At 40.8% G+C, this 16,401-nt stretch overlaps 1 protein-coding gene across 4 annotated transcripts; it reads left to right on the forward strand.

Annotated features, from left to right (window-relative positions):
- Positions 1–7,941: 7,941 nt before the first annotated feature.
- Positions 7,942–15,996, forward strand: MGST1 (microsomal glutathione S-transferase 1). Of its 4 annotated transcripts, XM_065030358.1 has the most exons (5): positions 8,155–8,241; positions 9,594–9,708; positions 10,855–11,002; positions 13,078–13,172; positions 15,616–15,996. In XM_065030358.1, exons 1-5 carry the CDS (start codon positions 8,163–8,165, stop codon positions 15,860–15,862), a joined length of 684 nt encoding a protein of 227 aa, XP_064886430.1. In that variant the 5' UTR covers positions 8,155–8,162; the 3' UTR covers positions 15,863–15,996. The 4 variants fall into 4 exon arrangements, with proteins under 4 accessions (XP_064886444.1, XP_064886450.1, XP_064886438.1 ...); XM_065030372.1 differs by lacking the exons at positions 8,155–8,241; positions 9,594–9,708 and adding an exon at positions 7,942–8,139; XM_065030378.1 differs by lacking the exons at positions 8,155–8,241; positions 9,594–9,708 and adding an exon at positions 7,979–8,112.
- Positions 15,997–16,401: the final 405 nt, after the last annotated feature.

A 16,401-nucleotide genomic window follows, 5' to 3' on the forward strand; every position in this document is an offset into this window, starting at 1 on the left:
CTCTTGCTGAAGAGCTCCCACAGTCATTTTATACATATATATATACATATTGTGATGATTCACTCTAGCTCCTGTCAAAGGTGCATTTTCCCTCAGCTCCAATATACTCAAATAGACAGTAAAATGCCTCAGCCAATGGAAGAGTGGCTCATTCCTGCTGAAAGAAGGCATGGTTATTGCTTTGCAATCCTTCCCCCTGTAAGCCGGCACATACAATTTTTCATGGCTCCGAACAGCAGCAGGAAGAAACCTGGTTTTGCTCCATGAGGAAGTGACCTGACCTTCACCTGTAACATCTCACAACATGAGGACTTCTCTCCCACTCTGATTTCAACACTCTTGGTCAGAGCGCTACAGATGGGAGGAGGAAAGGGGTGTGAATTCAAAGTCTTTCTGCCACATGGCACAAAGAGGCTCTGTTCCTCCTGCTTACCTACATCTCAGGCAGGCCTTTGAATAGTTTCTCCACAGAAGGGCATAAGGGAGTATTTCAGAGCTCCTGTGTGCAATACACACAGGTAAGAAAACCTTGCCCTGAATGTGAAAAGACAGATTACAGCGGGGAAAAAACAACAACCCAACAAAAACTCAGACAGCTAACAGAACTGTGTTATTGAGGATGCTATTTGTCTTCTGCTGTATAATAGACCACACATTTTGAAACAGGCTGGCAATTCCATTTCATTCACTTTTTCACTTTCCTATTCCACAAGTGTCATTGAAAGTAAGCAGCAAAGTCACCCTCTTCACAAATTTCTCAAACTGAAATGCTCTCCTGAGGATTGTTATCCTGCTTCTATGTGATCTAGTCTGGAAGCCTGCATGTACCAAATTAAAGAGAACTCTATGAATCAAAGCTGTGAGACTTGATACTGAGGTGTACAATGAGCACAAAGGCACATAAGGCTCTGTCCTGCTCCCACAGAAACGAGCAGCAAGGGTTTGATTCTGATTTTGCTTATCCAGCTATAAATCAAGAGCAACTTCACTGAAGCACACATCAGTAAAAAGTGAACAAGCAGCCTTTCAGACACTAAATTCCCAACATATCATGTACTGTATTTAGTACAAAACATTGTCCCAGCTTGACTTTGCGTGGAGGGTCACCCTGGAAGAAAATGCTGAGAAAATGTTCAAACTGTGTTTTGATAGAAAAGTGGTTATGATACAGTGGAGGAGTGGGTTAGCAGAGTTTACCAAGCCCCTGCCGACTGCCCACTCGCAAAAAAAAAGAAGCAGGGATCCTTCTCAGAGACCAAACTAAGCAAGAGTACTTCTCTTCCTCTGCTGTACTGCCAGATCCTCCAGAGTCCAGAGCTGGAGGCAAAATTTGATGACCAGACAGCTATTGAGAGATTCCACAAAATTGTATGTGTTTTTGAACACTCTTTATTCAAGCTAAATAGGTAGTGCAGCTGAATATCTCTTTGTACAGTGAGACTTAAAACAACATAGAGCATCAAGCCAAGCCACAATGTGTGATATAGGCCAAAAAATTTTCACCAGGACTATTCAGAATCATGATGGCAGGGAAATGAATTAGTTGTAACAGAGTGTAACAGAGAAACACTAGTTATCATGGCTTAGGGGGAAAAAAATAAAAAAAGTATTTTTGTTAAGGCACAATACTCATCAGAATGGCAAGGTTGAAGCTATGAGAAAGAAAATTGCCCATTCCTACAAGAGGAACGTATGATTTTGTGATGTTCTTTGTAAATGGGATTGCACCAAAGAACATCATCACTACTTGAGAGAATAATTGCATCTCTATCTTATCACTTCTTTATCTTTTTAATGAGAATTGCCTGGCAAAGTACCATACACTGGGTCACAACTCTGCCCAAAGAGGATTTGTGTTTCAGTAGTGACTGAATATGAATTTGTAGCCTATTATTATTGGGTGTTATATTAACCACTAAATGAAAAATGGTCCCTGTCCCAATTAACTCTAAAATCACTTACACAACTCCCTTTTTTTTACAAGCTAAATGACAGAGTAAGATGCAGACTCTTGCCTTGCTGTTGTGGTTTGTTTGTTTTTATTTCCCATCCCAGGGCTTTAGGGAGTGTGTCTCTGCTAAGTATTTCTGCAGCTGTTCAAAAGCAATCTTACTGCACAATACAGTATCTGAATAATTGTCTCAGGTGACTATTAAAGTATACTGCTGTACCTTAAAACCATGAGGAGTAATCTTGCACCACAGCAGAAAATATCCAACAGCCAACCCTGCAGATTGTCATTCATGTTAACAAAGAGCTACTGCAACCGAGTGAAGATTCAGGAAGACAGAAAAAGCTCAGGGAAGGCTCTGGACCTTAAGTTGTTCCTTTTCTTGCCAACTAAGCAAAAGTTGCTGATTGTTAAATATTGAATTGTATTCACCCTTAGCCAAATGAAGTCAATGGACTTACATTGGGGAGGACTTTAACCCATTACATAGGAAATGTTTTTCTTCTCCTTTCCCTCTCTGTCTCTCCTTACAGCCATTTACATACTGCAGTAAAGGAACCCTTTTAAAGCCTAATGTATGGTAATACAGTTTAATTGTGGTTGGTTAGCCTGTTGGGGATAAAATGTACCGGTTCCAAGTCAATTTACTGACTCTAAACTTGGCTCTGTACAGAGCTGGGGGAAGGGGGGTTGCTGATAAAAATAGTTGTGCTACCTGGGAAGGCTCTGCATACTGCAAAGGTACTGTTGGAGTAGGCCTATAACTGCAGATAATTGATTTTTTTAAAACAATGATGTTTGGCTCACACTGACTACACAGTTTGCCTCTTAACCCTTACGTAAGATAAACTCACACACAAATTTAACTTCCAGACAAGCACACTTTGGGCACTCATTCCTCACAGAGCAGAATGCACTCATTCTGCATTCATTACACAACTTCTTTCAAGCTGAGTTGGAGACAGCTGAATTGCTGAAGGCAGGAACCTCCAGCCTTTGTTTCCTGCAGGATGACAAAAGACACCCAAAAGCTGAGGGGCCTGTTTCCTTTTCCCACATACTCTGATCTCATACTTCTGCTGAATCCCACCCATAGTCCTACCACCAGATGAGAGATGTCCTGTTGGCAGGACAGGTGATCAGTGATCAATATCTTGCTTACAGGGAACACTTAAGTTCTTTCTTTCAGATGGTTACTCCTCAAAACAACCACCTGTGCAGGACTGCACCTCTCCTTGACTGCCTTCAGCTCTCATAAGCATCTCCAAACTGGCAGGCAGAACATGGTTCACAGGCAACCAGTGATACCTATACAAAGTGTTAAGAAACTCTAATTTTAGATGACTAGAAGTGAGTGACAGGACCATTTAGCCTATTGACATTCAACAGTGAAATGAACCCAGTTAAGATTAAAAGTGACCAAACATTCAGACAATCATAGAGTGGGTTAATATCCCCGTGGAAAAAATGAGCTTGCTACAATCCACAGGGCCTAGCTCTTCCACTGCCTTACATAAATATCTATGTCTACACAAGCATAAAAACATCGCAGTATGACTTGGGAGCACTTTAAACACAAGTTTATAACTTTACCTATTTGTCTATAGACGTACCAGGTCTGTATGTCTACAGATACCTCCAATATCTGCAAAGCTTTTGCTTGTTTACTTCCAGGAATCTCTTGTCTGCCAAGACAGCTTGGTAACTTGCTAGATACTTTTTATCATCTCTCTGTCTTCTCAGTAGCTCACTTAAAATGATTGTCATCATTTTGTGCGCAATTGGAGTGGCACTATAGCAAGAAATCTTTCAGTTTGGTCTCCAGCTTTATAATTTTCTTGTGCCTAAAGAGCAGAGCAGTAGTACAATAACAAGGAAAACCTACTGGACTCTTCTGCTAGTGATTAAAACCTCAATGTCTTCAACATAATTCTGCTCTCTCTATTTGTTCAATCTGTGAAGAGAAACTTGATAATCTTTTTGCTTTTATAATGAATATTTTTCTCCTGCTACTTCAGTGTTATTTTAAAGGATCAGATTTTGTTCTGCAAGATGTATTTAATAATGCTCAACAAATAACTCTTCTCACTGGATTAGTTTGTAAGTAACTTACTATGGTGTCTGCAAAATCTGTTTTATTGGCACATCTGAACATTATGATATTGGCTCTCTCATGGCCTTTAATGATATACAACATCTTGCTTTTGCAATAAAAACAATTGCACAGATCAAATAGCATCACGAAAGCTGAGGTTAATGCGTTTTTCCCTTCAGTACAGCATGGGACTTTAAATACCTCCCCACACGCACATTACTGTCAGCTGCAAAGGCGGTTTGGTGTTGCAAACTTTTTTTCAGAAGCAAGACCATTGCTGCAATGTTTATATACAGTGAAAGAGGAACCAAGGCAAAAAAATGGTCCATGATGTGCTTATACATAGACCTATTGAAAAGGTTTACCTTTATCCTGGCCAATGTCTTTCTGAGCTGTTCCTCAACTGGGACATCAAGCTGTCCAGAGCAACAGTCTACATATATTTTTCATGTGTTGGAGTATTTCTTACGGTATGTCTACACCCTGACTTTTGGTCTCTGTCTTTTGCACATTCCTTCCACTTGATGGAAGATAGTAAGCAACTCTGGAAGATAGCCTTCCTCATTGCCTCTTTAAATGACAAGTAAATGAGCTTTGTGGGGGTTTTGAATCAAGTATAATGATGTATAACTGAGCATACAATCAGCAGATATGACCACTCTTATGCTTTGTGCTGCGTGTGCACTTGCTTTGAAGCAGGTATTATGCCCAGCTCTCACATGTCATTGGGTTAAATGCAGAGAAACAGAACTAGGAGGCACATACAAAACCAATATTGTGTTTGCTCTAAAGCAGCGGTGTCAAACTCATTTTCACTGGGGCCACATTGGCTTCGTGGTTGCCTTAAAAGGGCCGAATATAATTTAGGACTGCATAAATGTAACTACTCCACATCTACACAGTCCTAAAATTACATTTGACCCTTTTAAGGGCAACCATGAGGCACCCAGTGAAATTGAGTTTGACACCTCTGCTGTAAATCATTGGTTGATTTAATGCAGGGGGTATAATTTGTCAATTTTACAGAAGAGCTATTTGAAGAAACAACTAATTTTTGCTAGCAAGGGAGTGGTGAACAAAAGCTTCAAGTCTGGTGAAAATCTATTGTTGGTACCTTCTCTACCACTCTAGTTATGGTGAATAAATGTTGCCACAGAAGAAGCAAGGATGGAACAAGGCTGATCAATACATATCTCTCCCTTGCCTTCGCTGTAGTCAAAAGAGAATGATCACACTTATGTGGCTTTCTAGGGGACTATCTATTCCTTGCTGGAGGTTAAATGAAAAACTCTTGTATTACTACTTTTATGCTGACCCTAAATTTGTGTCCTAATTCTACTGTCTCTGGCTGTACGGACAGTTCTTCAAGTCAATGGGAAAATTGTCATGAAAAAGTGTTGCTCACATGAATGAGGTTTGCAAGATCAAGCCCTTCATGATCACTATAACCCTGGGCATTGGGCTGATATGGCATCCCTGATTTACAAGAGTAATGCTATTAGCATCAGAGGGACAATTCACATGAGTAAGGACTGTGAGAATGGGCCCCTCAGGAGCAACTATCACCACAGTTATGTGTCTAACCTCACTTAGATCACAGCAGTTTTCAAATGTTCTACAGGCACTTCATGCTGCTACTGAACTTTGAGAAGAAAAGAGACCTTGAGCATTAAGTTCACTTCTGCTTTACTGACTACGGCCCGAGTTTTGCACTCAGACTCCTCCACAGTGTTAAGTAGTTCAGAGGCTGCAACAAATATTGGCTTCTCTTCTTGTTTCACTTCTCTCTTTCTTGCTTTATCTTTCCCTTGTTTTTATTCTTTCATTTATTTCCTTTTTTCTTTCTCCTTTTCTCTTGTTCTTATTTTATCTTTTTTTATTTCCTTTATTTTTTTGTCTTTTCCTTTTATCTGTTTTCTCTTTCCTTTCCTTGCCTTTTCCCTTCCCTTCCCTTCCCTTCCCTTCCCTTCCCTTCCCTTCCCTTCCCTTCCCTTCCCTTCCCTTCCCTTCCCTTCCCTTCCCTTCCCTTCCCCTCCCTTCCCTTCCCTTCCCTTCCCCTTTTTTTTCATTTTTGTTTTTACTTTTCCTTTTTATTTTTTCTTTTTCCTTTTCCTTTTTATTCTTTCTTTCTTCCTTCCTTCCTTCCTTTTCCTTCCTTCCTTCCTTCCTTCCTTCCTTCCTTCCTTCCTTCCCTCCTTCCTTCCTTCCTTCCTTCCTTCCTTCCTTCCCTCCTTCCCTCCTTCCCTCCTTCCCTCCTTCCCTCCTTCCTTCCTTCCTTCCTTCCTTCCTTCCTTCCTTGTCCTCCTTCTTGTCCTCCACCCTTGCTCATATCTTCTTTCTGTACCTTCCTTAGAATTAGGGGAATTCAATGATGGTAGGAAAAAAATTAATAAGCTGTTGGCCTCAAAATTCGAAGACTGGGAATGTATAAGGTTTCCCAATTTCAGAATAATTTTTTAAGGTCACATAAATCAATCTACATTTCCAGAACCTATAAAACAGGAATGTGAAATCCAAATAAAATGGTGGTTTTTGTAGAATTTGTAGCTGCATTTCTGCTTTTCTTTATATCCTACCTACAACTATTGAAAATTTCTCATTCTGAGAAGTGTATGTAAACCAATTACCAGTTTTTCTTCTCAAATATAACATGGGTTTAGTTTAACTCTGTTAACTGAATAGGCTTTTTAGACTGACTTCAGATAAGGATTAGAATGCCAAAGAAACAAAGTGGTAATAGAAAATAGTTTTATTGCAATAGCACTAATTACATGATATGATTAGGATATATTATATGTTAGGTGCTGTACAAAAACATATGGAGATACAACACCTGCTTTGAAGTAAGTTATGAGCTGCAGGAATGCTTCTTTTTTTCTTCTTGTCTTTTTTTTTTTTTTTTTAATAAATCCATTCCCTGGGATGGGTCCATGCTCCTGTGACTTTTCTCGACATCGTGGAAATACTATTTGCTGTGTTTGTAGCGAGAACAACCAATGTTGAATCCAACTTCTACTGTCATTTAAAACCAGTTTTGATACTACAATCCTTCCTCAAACAAGTTTTGCTTTGTTTAATGATTAATAAGAAAAGTCACAAAGGTCTGCACACACAGGTATGTAACACGACATGAAACACGGAAGTAACATCAATGAATGCTGAATCTATGTACCTAAGACCAGTTGTTCCATAATGATGTGGCTTTAAAAACTGTATCCCTTTCTGACTTCGTACACATCTTTAGGATTATTTCTGAAATGTTTACTGGGCACCCGAGTACATTTATTTCTATCTTCTTCAGTCCTGTTTATCACTAACTGCTTAGCCACAAGCATTGCTCTGGTTACGAGGAGGAATGCTGTGGGAATAGTGTAATTTTCTCTGAAGAAACAGCGTTAAGCTCAGATACTAGGTTTCCTCCCTTCATTACATCTTAGGGGTATGAGAAGTCCATAACCAGAGCTGAAATTCCTTTATTTTGTTACACTTTGCAAAACAACACGATGCATACTGATTGGAACAGAGCTAATGGCTTGGCAATGCAACTACTTTTAGATTTTTTTTTTTCTTTGGTGAAAGTTCAGATGCACCAAAACAATGTCAGGGCACAAAGTACTGAGACTTTAGTTGGTTTACATAGTGTTTCAGGTAAGCTTTGAGCCCGCTTGGGAGTTTGTGCATGCCATGTCTCTCATGAAGCCTAGTTGGGTCACCACCTCTGGTTCCCCTGTGTCTCAAAGTCCAAGGGTGTTCAGACAGTAAGGCTTTTTCGTGTTTTCCTTTCCCCTGCTTTTCCTCTCAGACAACGCTTGCTGGGGTCAAGGCACGAACCCCCCCTGCCCCAGGTGAGCCACTGCGGACGAACCGCGGGCCTGCGCTCCACGACACCCGCCCCAGAACACGCAGCCGGCCACGGGGCACAGCTGCTCGACGGAAGCAGGCAGCGACCACCAGCCCCGCGGCGAGCCGGGCCGGGACCCGCCTCCGCGCCCAAAGGGGCGAGGCGAGGCGGGGCCGGGCCAGGCGGAGGCGCGGTGGCCGGCCGAGAGCAGCCGGGTTCGTCGCGGTGGGTGTGCTCGCTGAGGGGACGCGGGTGAGCTGCGTGGGCGCTGCGCGATGGCGGCTCCGGGCGGGAGCGGAAGATTCGCCTGTTCCCCCCTCCCTCGCCGCCTTCCCGGCGCGAAGTCATGGCGGGGTGCGGGAAGGGGTCGCGGGGCGGCATCCGCCCCGCTGAACGCCGCGGGGTTTTACATCGGGCCGCTGAAGCCTGTCGCACCGCGCCGGCTGCGTGTGGCGGGGCTGGTGCGGGGGGTGCCTGGTGCCCGTCGGCGGGGGCAGCGCCCTGGTGCTCCCCGCGGGGTTAAGGCTTTCCTGTCCTGCGTGTCCTCCCGCTCCCCCGGAAAGAACGAAGCGCGGCCATGGTGCACGCAGGGCGGGCGGCGCTGATAAGCCCCGGGACCGGGGGGAGGGAGGGGGAGCTTGCGGCTGCGCTGTGCTGGGGGAGCCGCTTGCTTCGAAACGGAGTTTGCAGCGGGGCGGGGGGCCCCGGCGGGCCGGGAGCGGCAGTGGCAGTTCGAGTGTGCTTTGGGCGCGCTTTGTAAAGTCGCGTTTTAACAAACAGCTAGGGGTAACGTTGCTAATTGCAGCTGCAGAGTCAGCCGGGGTGGGGACACGGTCACGCGTGGCCCGCCGGTGTAAGGAACAATTTAACGAAGGAATGTTGTTTTTACAAAACCGGGGAACTGGTGCCTGACCCCAGCAGGGGGGAAGGACCAAGAGACATCGGACTACGAATCCTTAATGTAAAACGAAGTCTCTTCATACTAATCTCAGAATACAAACTGATTCCTGTATTTACAAGTTAATCTGGGGGAAGGGTAGGCAAAGAACCAGGAACCCATATTTTAAATAGACCGATAAGGGAAAGGGTACTGCTTCGATTAGATGAATGAAATATGTAAACTGAGGCAGGCATCGGTGGGGCCTGAGGTGCCTACACCCACCCACTTTTAAGGCCCTTTGCATGGGATCTGGACTCGTGCACTTAACCAGGCGTGAGTTTTGCATTTGCACCACAGAGAAATGCGGTATTGCCTTTGTGGTTTTAATAAGCCCCTTTAAGCCCTGTGCTGATTCAGTATGCGGGGTTTATTTTTGCATTTCTGCAGGTGTTAAAACTGTGAATTCTTTGGTGTACTTTTAGTAGTGAAGGCAAGGCCTGGGCTTCATGGGAGTTTGGAGAGGCCAACCCTACAAGTAGGGGAAACGGTTAAATGCAGTGTAGTTCCAATGGGACGAATGTAGACATGTTGGTGGACAGTTTCTCATGACTTGTCGTAGTTTCTGGATGTATTTGTAGCACAGCTTTAAAATACAGGAAGAAAAAACACTCTGGAGCCACAGATTCACTCCTTTTGTGGTGTGAAACCACGCAGGTTCTGTAGAAACTGCTGAGAAAATCCTTGCTGGATAGCTGATTGTCTTGAGAACTGCTGTACCGTGAACTGAAGGAGAAGAAAGTTACACTGAATTTCTTGTAATCCCCAGGCCCAGTGCTCGGCCTGGTGACTCATCACCACAGCCACACAGGTCCAGACAAGGCTGAATTTCTTTTACTGAGCAAACAGCTGCTCACCTCCATCCTGCCTGCCTCCCCACCAAGGTTGTGCCTTCAGAGCAGTTGTCTCTACTGCTTTTGGCTTGTCCAGTTTCCCTTCTTTGGCTATAGCTGGTGGTGACTTGGTGCTGAAAGTGAGAGGAGATATTGTTAGAGCTGTAATCAAGTTAATATTATTAACTTTTTTATTACTATAGTTAAAATTATACTGTAGGAAATAATTAAGTTAACTATAACAAAAAGTACATTTATTTTGGTCTTGAGTGAAGCTAAGACTTACTAGTTTTACGGATACCTACTCACTTAAGTGCATGGTTGAAGCTCTTGGTAATGCAAAAGCCTTGCTCCATGCAGAGCAAAAATTAGATGTGCAAGGGGCCATGCTTTGTGTTATATGTGCAATTCAGTCCTCATCACATTCTTAACTTCATGGTGTTGATAAAGGTACCACCTCCATAGGATTGTGGGTTTGGTATGGTCTCACTGGAAAGAGAGTTCATTAGCTCAAACCTCCCATGATAAAAGCATAAATAGTTCTATGCTTTTTGTCATTACAACTTAATCTTTGCCCATGAATCATGCTAAAAGCAATTTTTAAGAACAAGGTCTCAAAGGAGAAAAATGCATGTTTAACTCATTTTGATCGCAAGTTATTGCTAGGTGGGAAAATACTGGGTAGTTGAAAGCTGAAGTGCAATTATAATTGTGTCATTTTATCAGGAAAAAAAAGTTAGGCAATACTAATTTTCCTCTTTTAAACACTATTGTATGTATAGTGTTTCATCATATGCTTTCTATCGTGGTAACTGCTTAGGGAAATTCACTAGTTCAAATGAATTGGTCTAAAATTGGTCTAACTAGTTGTGTTATTTCAAAAGGGTACTGATTTTTGTGGCTATATCTAGTTCCTGCAATTGCATTCAATATGGTGGTGTTTTATATTTTGACAGTTTAATAAGCAGATATAATGGAAGCAAAATATTACATGATAATATAATTTCTCATCTTAAAATATTATGCCATTGTGAAAATCAACTGTGGAAAAATCAATTTGTTTGAAAAGAAACTTTTCACAGTGGCAAAATTGTGCTGTCATTGTTGTGATGCTAAAAAAAAAGGCTATCCTGACAATCTTCTTGTCAGAACTTTGGGTTGCTATGAAGTTAGCCTAACTTTAATGTTTTTTTAAAGGTCGTCAGTGAGAAGTGGAGAAATGGCTAAATTGACTCAGTTAATTGACAATGAAGTCTTCTGGGCTTATGCCACTTATACAACTATTGTGCTTCTGAAAATGATGCTAATGAGTCCTGTAACGGCATACTTCAGAATCACAAGAAAGGTAAGGAACTGGGAATACTGTGTGGTGGAATAGATTGGAATTTGTATTGAAATACAGAGATATCACAGGTATTTCTTTTCAGCTTTCAAATACTGGTGCTGTTCTTTTTCTTCCTCCACCCTCGATCCTCTAATGATATTCTGAGTTTGGCATGCTGGTGCTTTGTTCATCTCAAATACATATCTTTAACCTAATTATGAGAGATAATTATGAGACTGTATCTTACAGTTGCATTTGACTTACTCTGCCCTTCTTAAACATTTCTATCATTTTTAAGTAGGAGTGTTTAATAACTGAAATTTCCACTATCTTCTTCAGTAGTAGGGAATAGAACTTCATAGCAGAAAGCTTGATGTCCAGGGATTTATAAAGCAAATAAAATGTGATATGGAGCCATATTACGTGAATAACCAACTAGTGGGTTCAGAAGAGGGGTTATGATGTGGATTTTTATACATCTATAACCCTTTCATCCAGTAATTCTAAATGTCTTTATATTCCCTAATTGTTTTAGCTTTTCCATTGCAGGCAGGTCATTATCTAGAAAAAAAAATATATATATTTTCTTTCTAGAATGAAGGGCAGACTGAAAATTTATGTGAATTGATGTGTAGGCTAGATAAGTATGTGAAAAATCCACTGAGGTTTACTAAATAATGCATAAGTTGTATCTAGCTTAGGATAGAGTGCTCATGGGAAGCATTGTGTTGTGTTTGCCCTCTTCCTGGTCTTCTCTAGGCATCTGCTCATGGCCACTGTTGTAAACACTTGGTCCTGGGCTAAAAGAGCCCTGAGTTTTTCTGTGAGCTGTTCTTGTGAGATCTGCTTCTGCAAGACAATGTGTGCTTCAAAGATTTTGTTTCAGTCCTTCCGTTGAAATACAGCTTTTCATTCCTGCTGGGTGCAAGATAACCCAGCTGAGGTGTTCTGTTGTTCATGAGGTCCTCATAGCACAGCATCTGAGCTACTGCTGGTTTCTGATAACTCTCTAGGTCTTTGGCACAGCTGAAGATTGAGTATAGTAGAGCACACAGCCTGTCCTTTGTGTTCAAAATAGGACCTAGAGGTCTGTGTCGTAATGGTACTTGCTTTTGGTGTTGCATAAGCATGTTAGCTGTATTGGTCCTATATGTAGATCCAGTAGCGTCCTGTGTTAATGCTCATACTGTGCCATGATCCATATGCATGCACGTGACAACAGGGCCTTCATTAATTTGGAGTACTTTATTTTCTTAAGATGGACAGTAGCATTACAAACAGACAAATTAGTAAAGAAATTTTAATTTCCTATTCAATATGAAAAAGTCTTTAAAATGTCTCCAGAATTTTGAGGCCAGGGGTATTTCACAGAAAGGGATCAAGACTGCCTCAGAAAGCAAACATGTAGTAGCTCTCCTAAAATCAAAAGCTTTTCTTGACTTAAGGCTGCATAGCCTGAACGGTCCACAGAATGCATGTGTTACTGCATATGTCAGCAAGGAGAGATCTACTGCAGCCTGTGCTAACTGAATTAAATATTGTTTTCAAATAGTGTCTTACAGTATTTGGAGGTAATAAGTAGTCATATAAGTGGCAAAATTCGTACCTGAGAGGAAAGGGAGAAACTTATTTGGTCATAAATGAGTATAGGAGTAAGACTCTTGGATGCTATTGCTGTGTGGACTTCTGAAGAAGGAAGGGATCCAAAAGGGCTTTCAGATAATTTGTCAAGAATCATGAAAAAGAGACTTAGGCAGTACAGAGGATAATTCTACCTTCCAGGTCCTTACGTTCCTTCAGCCCACTGGTATTACTCTAGGCTGAGTATCAGTCATCTGCTGTGCTTGTCCATCTTACAGGAAAGCTTTTACATGCATAAATCGCATTACCTTTATTTGTCAACACAGCAGCTACATACAGGCTAGGCCCAAAGAAACAGTAATGTTAGGAACAATATTCCACCTGCATTTAACTTCAGTTAAGTTATGTGAGGTTATAGAGGCATTAGTAAAAAGAACGACCTTTATAGCAAGCTGCCGTGACCAGAAGAAACATTCTGGCTTCTAATGTCTCATGTGTGTTTATGTTTGAAATAGGCATTTGCCAACCCAGAAGATACAGCATCACTTGGTAAAGGAGAGAGCGCCAAAAAATTTCTGCGGACAGATCCAGATGTTGAACGTGTACGCAGGTAATGCATAGGAATCTTTTAAAATTATTTTAAATAGGAGAATAACACTAAATCAGGAAATTAATTTCACCCAATTCTCTTTAGTAAGCCACTGTGTTTTGTGTTGCTTTATGTAGTAATATAATAAATTAATTTGTCTAAATGAGCAAACCGTTCCACATTCAAACGGTTGGCATGCATGCTAAAAATAAGAAGTCTGTGTCTGATTATAATAGCTAACTCTTGGATAATATCCTATATACAAGGGAGAAGTGATGAGAAGATTGTAAAATATGACAGTGAATTGATTTAGTATGAAGCAGTGTACATTAAGTGTAAATCAGCTTTCTATATAATTTGAACACCAGTTGCAATAGTATCTTTTCCTAAAGTGTAAAGGAAATAAGAGGAGTAAAACTATGTTGAAGTCATGGAACTCCAGGGCTGTAATGAGGGTGTTAATCTGGCAAATCATACTGAGTGGGAGTCAAACCCTGTGCTCTTTTTGCTGGATTGAATTGTGGTTACTCACTGATGTGTCAATTGTACAGGAAAGTTGATCACCCTTCAGGAAGAATGCTGTTAATAGTACAACATTTTGCAGCCTGTGGTGTATGTGTTTTGTTTTGCAAGATTTGGGGCAGAATGTAAGCCATTTTTCGGTGGGCTAAATGTTGCAGTTTATTTAATTTTATTTAGCAGATGACAGTATCTTCTGTTACCAGAATCGTAACTTCACAGATGCTGTTTGATACATCTGTGCTAACAAGGAACACTTCAGTGGAATACTGTCTATATCATTATTCCTTATGAATGAAGCTAGCTGTTTATTTACTTTATATATTTTTATACCAAAAACTTGAATGTGAATGAACTCTTCTCATTTAAAACACCATTAGGGAAGATCGTGAAAATAAGTTATGGCTCTGATTTCAGAACAGTGCATCCTTGCAAAGATAGATGACTGGTGTTATGTTTCTGTATGTCTGTTCAGGATTAAAATCTCAGAAAGAAGGATCAAATCTCAGTGGGCTGTAAAGGTGCTGTGAACTTCCCTTTTCTCCTCTTTAGTGGGCCAGGGAGTTGTTACTTGTTTAATTTGCTGGTTATTGTATAAAAATTACTACTTTTTGGTGAGGAATAATTGCATTCTATTTGTAAATTCTCAGATGACAACCAAGTTGATACTAATTTTACAACCAGATGCCCTTTTAACTCAGATCATTACGTTAGAGAAATGGCTACCACCTCACAGAGTCATTTGCACAGGTTAGATTTTGAAAACACTGTACTATCTAGTCTGTGTTGCTGTTTTGCAGAGCTGTTCTGACTTGCCCAGCAGTCAGCTTGGTTCTAGCAATTCCATTGGTGCTGCAGCATCCATTTTTTTTCCTCCCAACAATGGTTCTTAATGGCAGTTTACTATATTTTCTTTTGCAAGCTTCATGGCAACAGAGAATGCCACACAGATTTAACATGGCTTCTCTTCTGAATAAGTGGGATTTGTTGTGTTTATGGAGGTATAAAATACATTACATTCTTCAGCGGACTTTTTTGGAAAAAAACAGGAGCTGGAGGATATGTTTCCTTGCAATGATAAATGAGTTCAGAAAGCAGCTGCAAAACAGCACAATGTTCTGATTCTAGTTGGCTGTGAAATTTGACATAATTAGTAAGGCTTAGAGGTTGTTTCAATCAGTAAATTTGGCTGGAAGTATAATTTATATAAAGAGGTAAAGGGAGCACGGAAGGATTATGAAGAGGCATGACAGAATACTTCCAAGATCTGAAGTTCAGTCTCAACACATTTTTGGTAAATTATATTATAGTTCCAAAATTTCGAACATTTTTCAGCTATTTTAGTGCTTAATAGCGAAGAAAATGAACCAAAAGTGTAACTGTCACACCTGCTAGATGCTCAAAAATAGCATTCTTCAAGATGATTGAATTTCATTTGATAGAATGCTTCATATATAGGATATTCCATATTTTCTTTGTGGATGCTACAGACTTGAGTTTATGGGATTGAAATATACTATCTGGGTTGTGAAATCTAGTAGTTACAGTCACAGTCCAGTTAACTGATGTTCAGTGGAGAGATGCTACAAGAAAATTCCAGCTGTCTTCTTCCCCACTTTTCCTTGCATTCTCATGCACCCAGGTGAACTCATGTAGCTCTTGTAAGTCCCTAGTATTATGAAGATCCTGAGGAAAACCTAAATCCATTCGTACAAATATCATAGGCCTAGAAATGTGGGGTGTGGCACGAGAGATGTAAGTGATGTCAGGTGAGTATGCCAAAATAATTTCAGTAGCTGCATCAAGTCCCCACTGCTGAGGAAGCCAATGGTTGTATTATGGCCTTAACAGTAGCATTCTTTGAAAACGCTGACAAATATTGAGGCTTGAAGTGGTTTATTCAACAAAATATAATGTTGTAAACCAATTTTGCTTCTTTCCCCAGGGGCCACCTGAATGACCTTGAAAATATTGTCCCATTTCTTGGCATTGGACTGCTGTATACTCTCTGTGGCCCTGAGCTGTCCTCAGCCTTGCTACATTTCAGGATCTTTGCTGGGTCTAGGATCCTTCACACTTTTGCGTACTTGATCCCTCTTCCCCAGCCCAGCAGAGGTTTGTCTTGGGCAGTTGGGTATGTAGTGACCATCTCGATGGCGTACCAAGTGCTGAAGACGGCATTGTACCTGTAGCAGAGTCATAGCTTCTATGTACCATTCCATATTCCGTGAGAAGTTTCCAGCAGTGTATGATGATGTCTAGAATGAGTTTTCCATGGTGACTGGAATTTGATTTTTAGCAGAGGCTTTTCATTCCTGTTCAGAAATATTTCTTTTTAGAGGGAAAAAAAAAATCCTTTTCCTTGTAATCCCTATTCATGGGCTGCATTGCCAAAATATTAGATTGAATGTTCCCTTTGCGATTTGTCAAGTGCTTACAATTCTAAACGTGCAATGATGCTGTATTGATAGCATGTGTGGTAATTTTCTACAGATGCACTATTTTTGTCTGTAGCTCTGAAGTCTAAATCAATAAAGACAAGAGGAAAAAAAGCATGTTTGTATTTTTGTTTTCATTTTGACTCTTCTCACTGCAGCCCGCAAATAGCATGTCACTGTGTATCACGAAGAGATTCCAATCACACAGTTCTTTGAAGACTGCTTACCTTAATAATAAGATATAACCAGTAATGCTAGGCTTGTAAAAAAATATTTGATGAAATTGTTTGTAT

The sequence above is a fragment of the Columba livia genome, chromosome 1, assembly GCF_036013475.1.
Source record: "Columba livia isolate bColLiv1 breed racing homer chromosome 1, bColLiv1.pat.W.v2, whole genome shotgun sequence".
NCBI classification, from domain to species: Eukaryota; Metazoa; Chordata; class Aves; order Columbiformes; family Columbidae; genus Columba; species Columba livia.

Bases quoted from the DNA above. Each gene is read 5' to 3' on its own strand.
- MGST1 (XM_065030358.1), top strand. From the start codon at position 8,163: ATGGCGGCTCCGGGCGGGAGCGGAAGATTCGCCTGTTCCCCCCTCCCT. The intron at 9,709-10,854 runs GTTGTGCCTTCA...GTTTTTTTAAAG, and splicing joins CTGCCTGCCTCCCCACCAAG to GTCGTCAGTGAGAAGTGGAG. The intron at 11,003-13,077 runs GTAAGGAACTGG...TGTTTGAAATAG, and splicing joins ACTTCAGAATCACAAGAAAG to GCATTTGCCAACCCAGAAGA.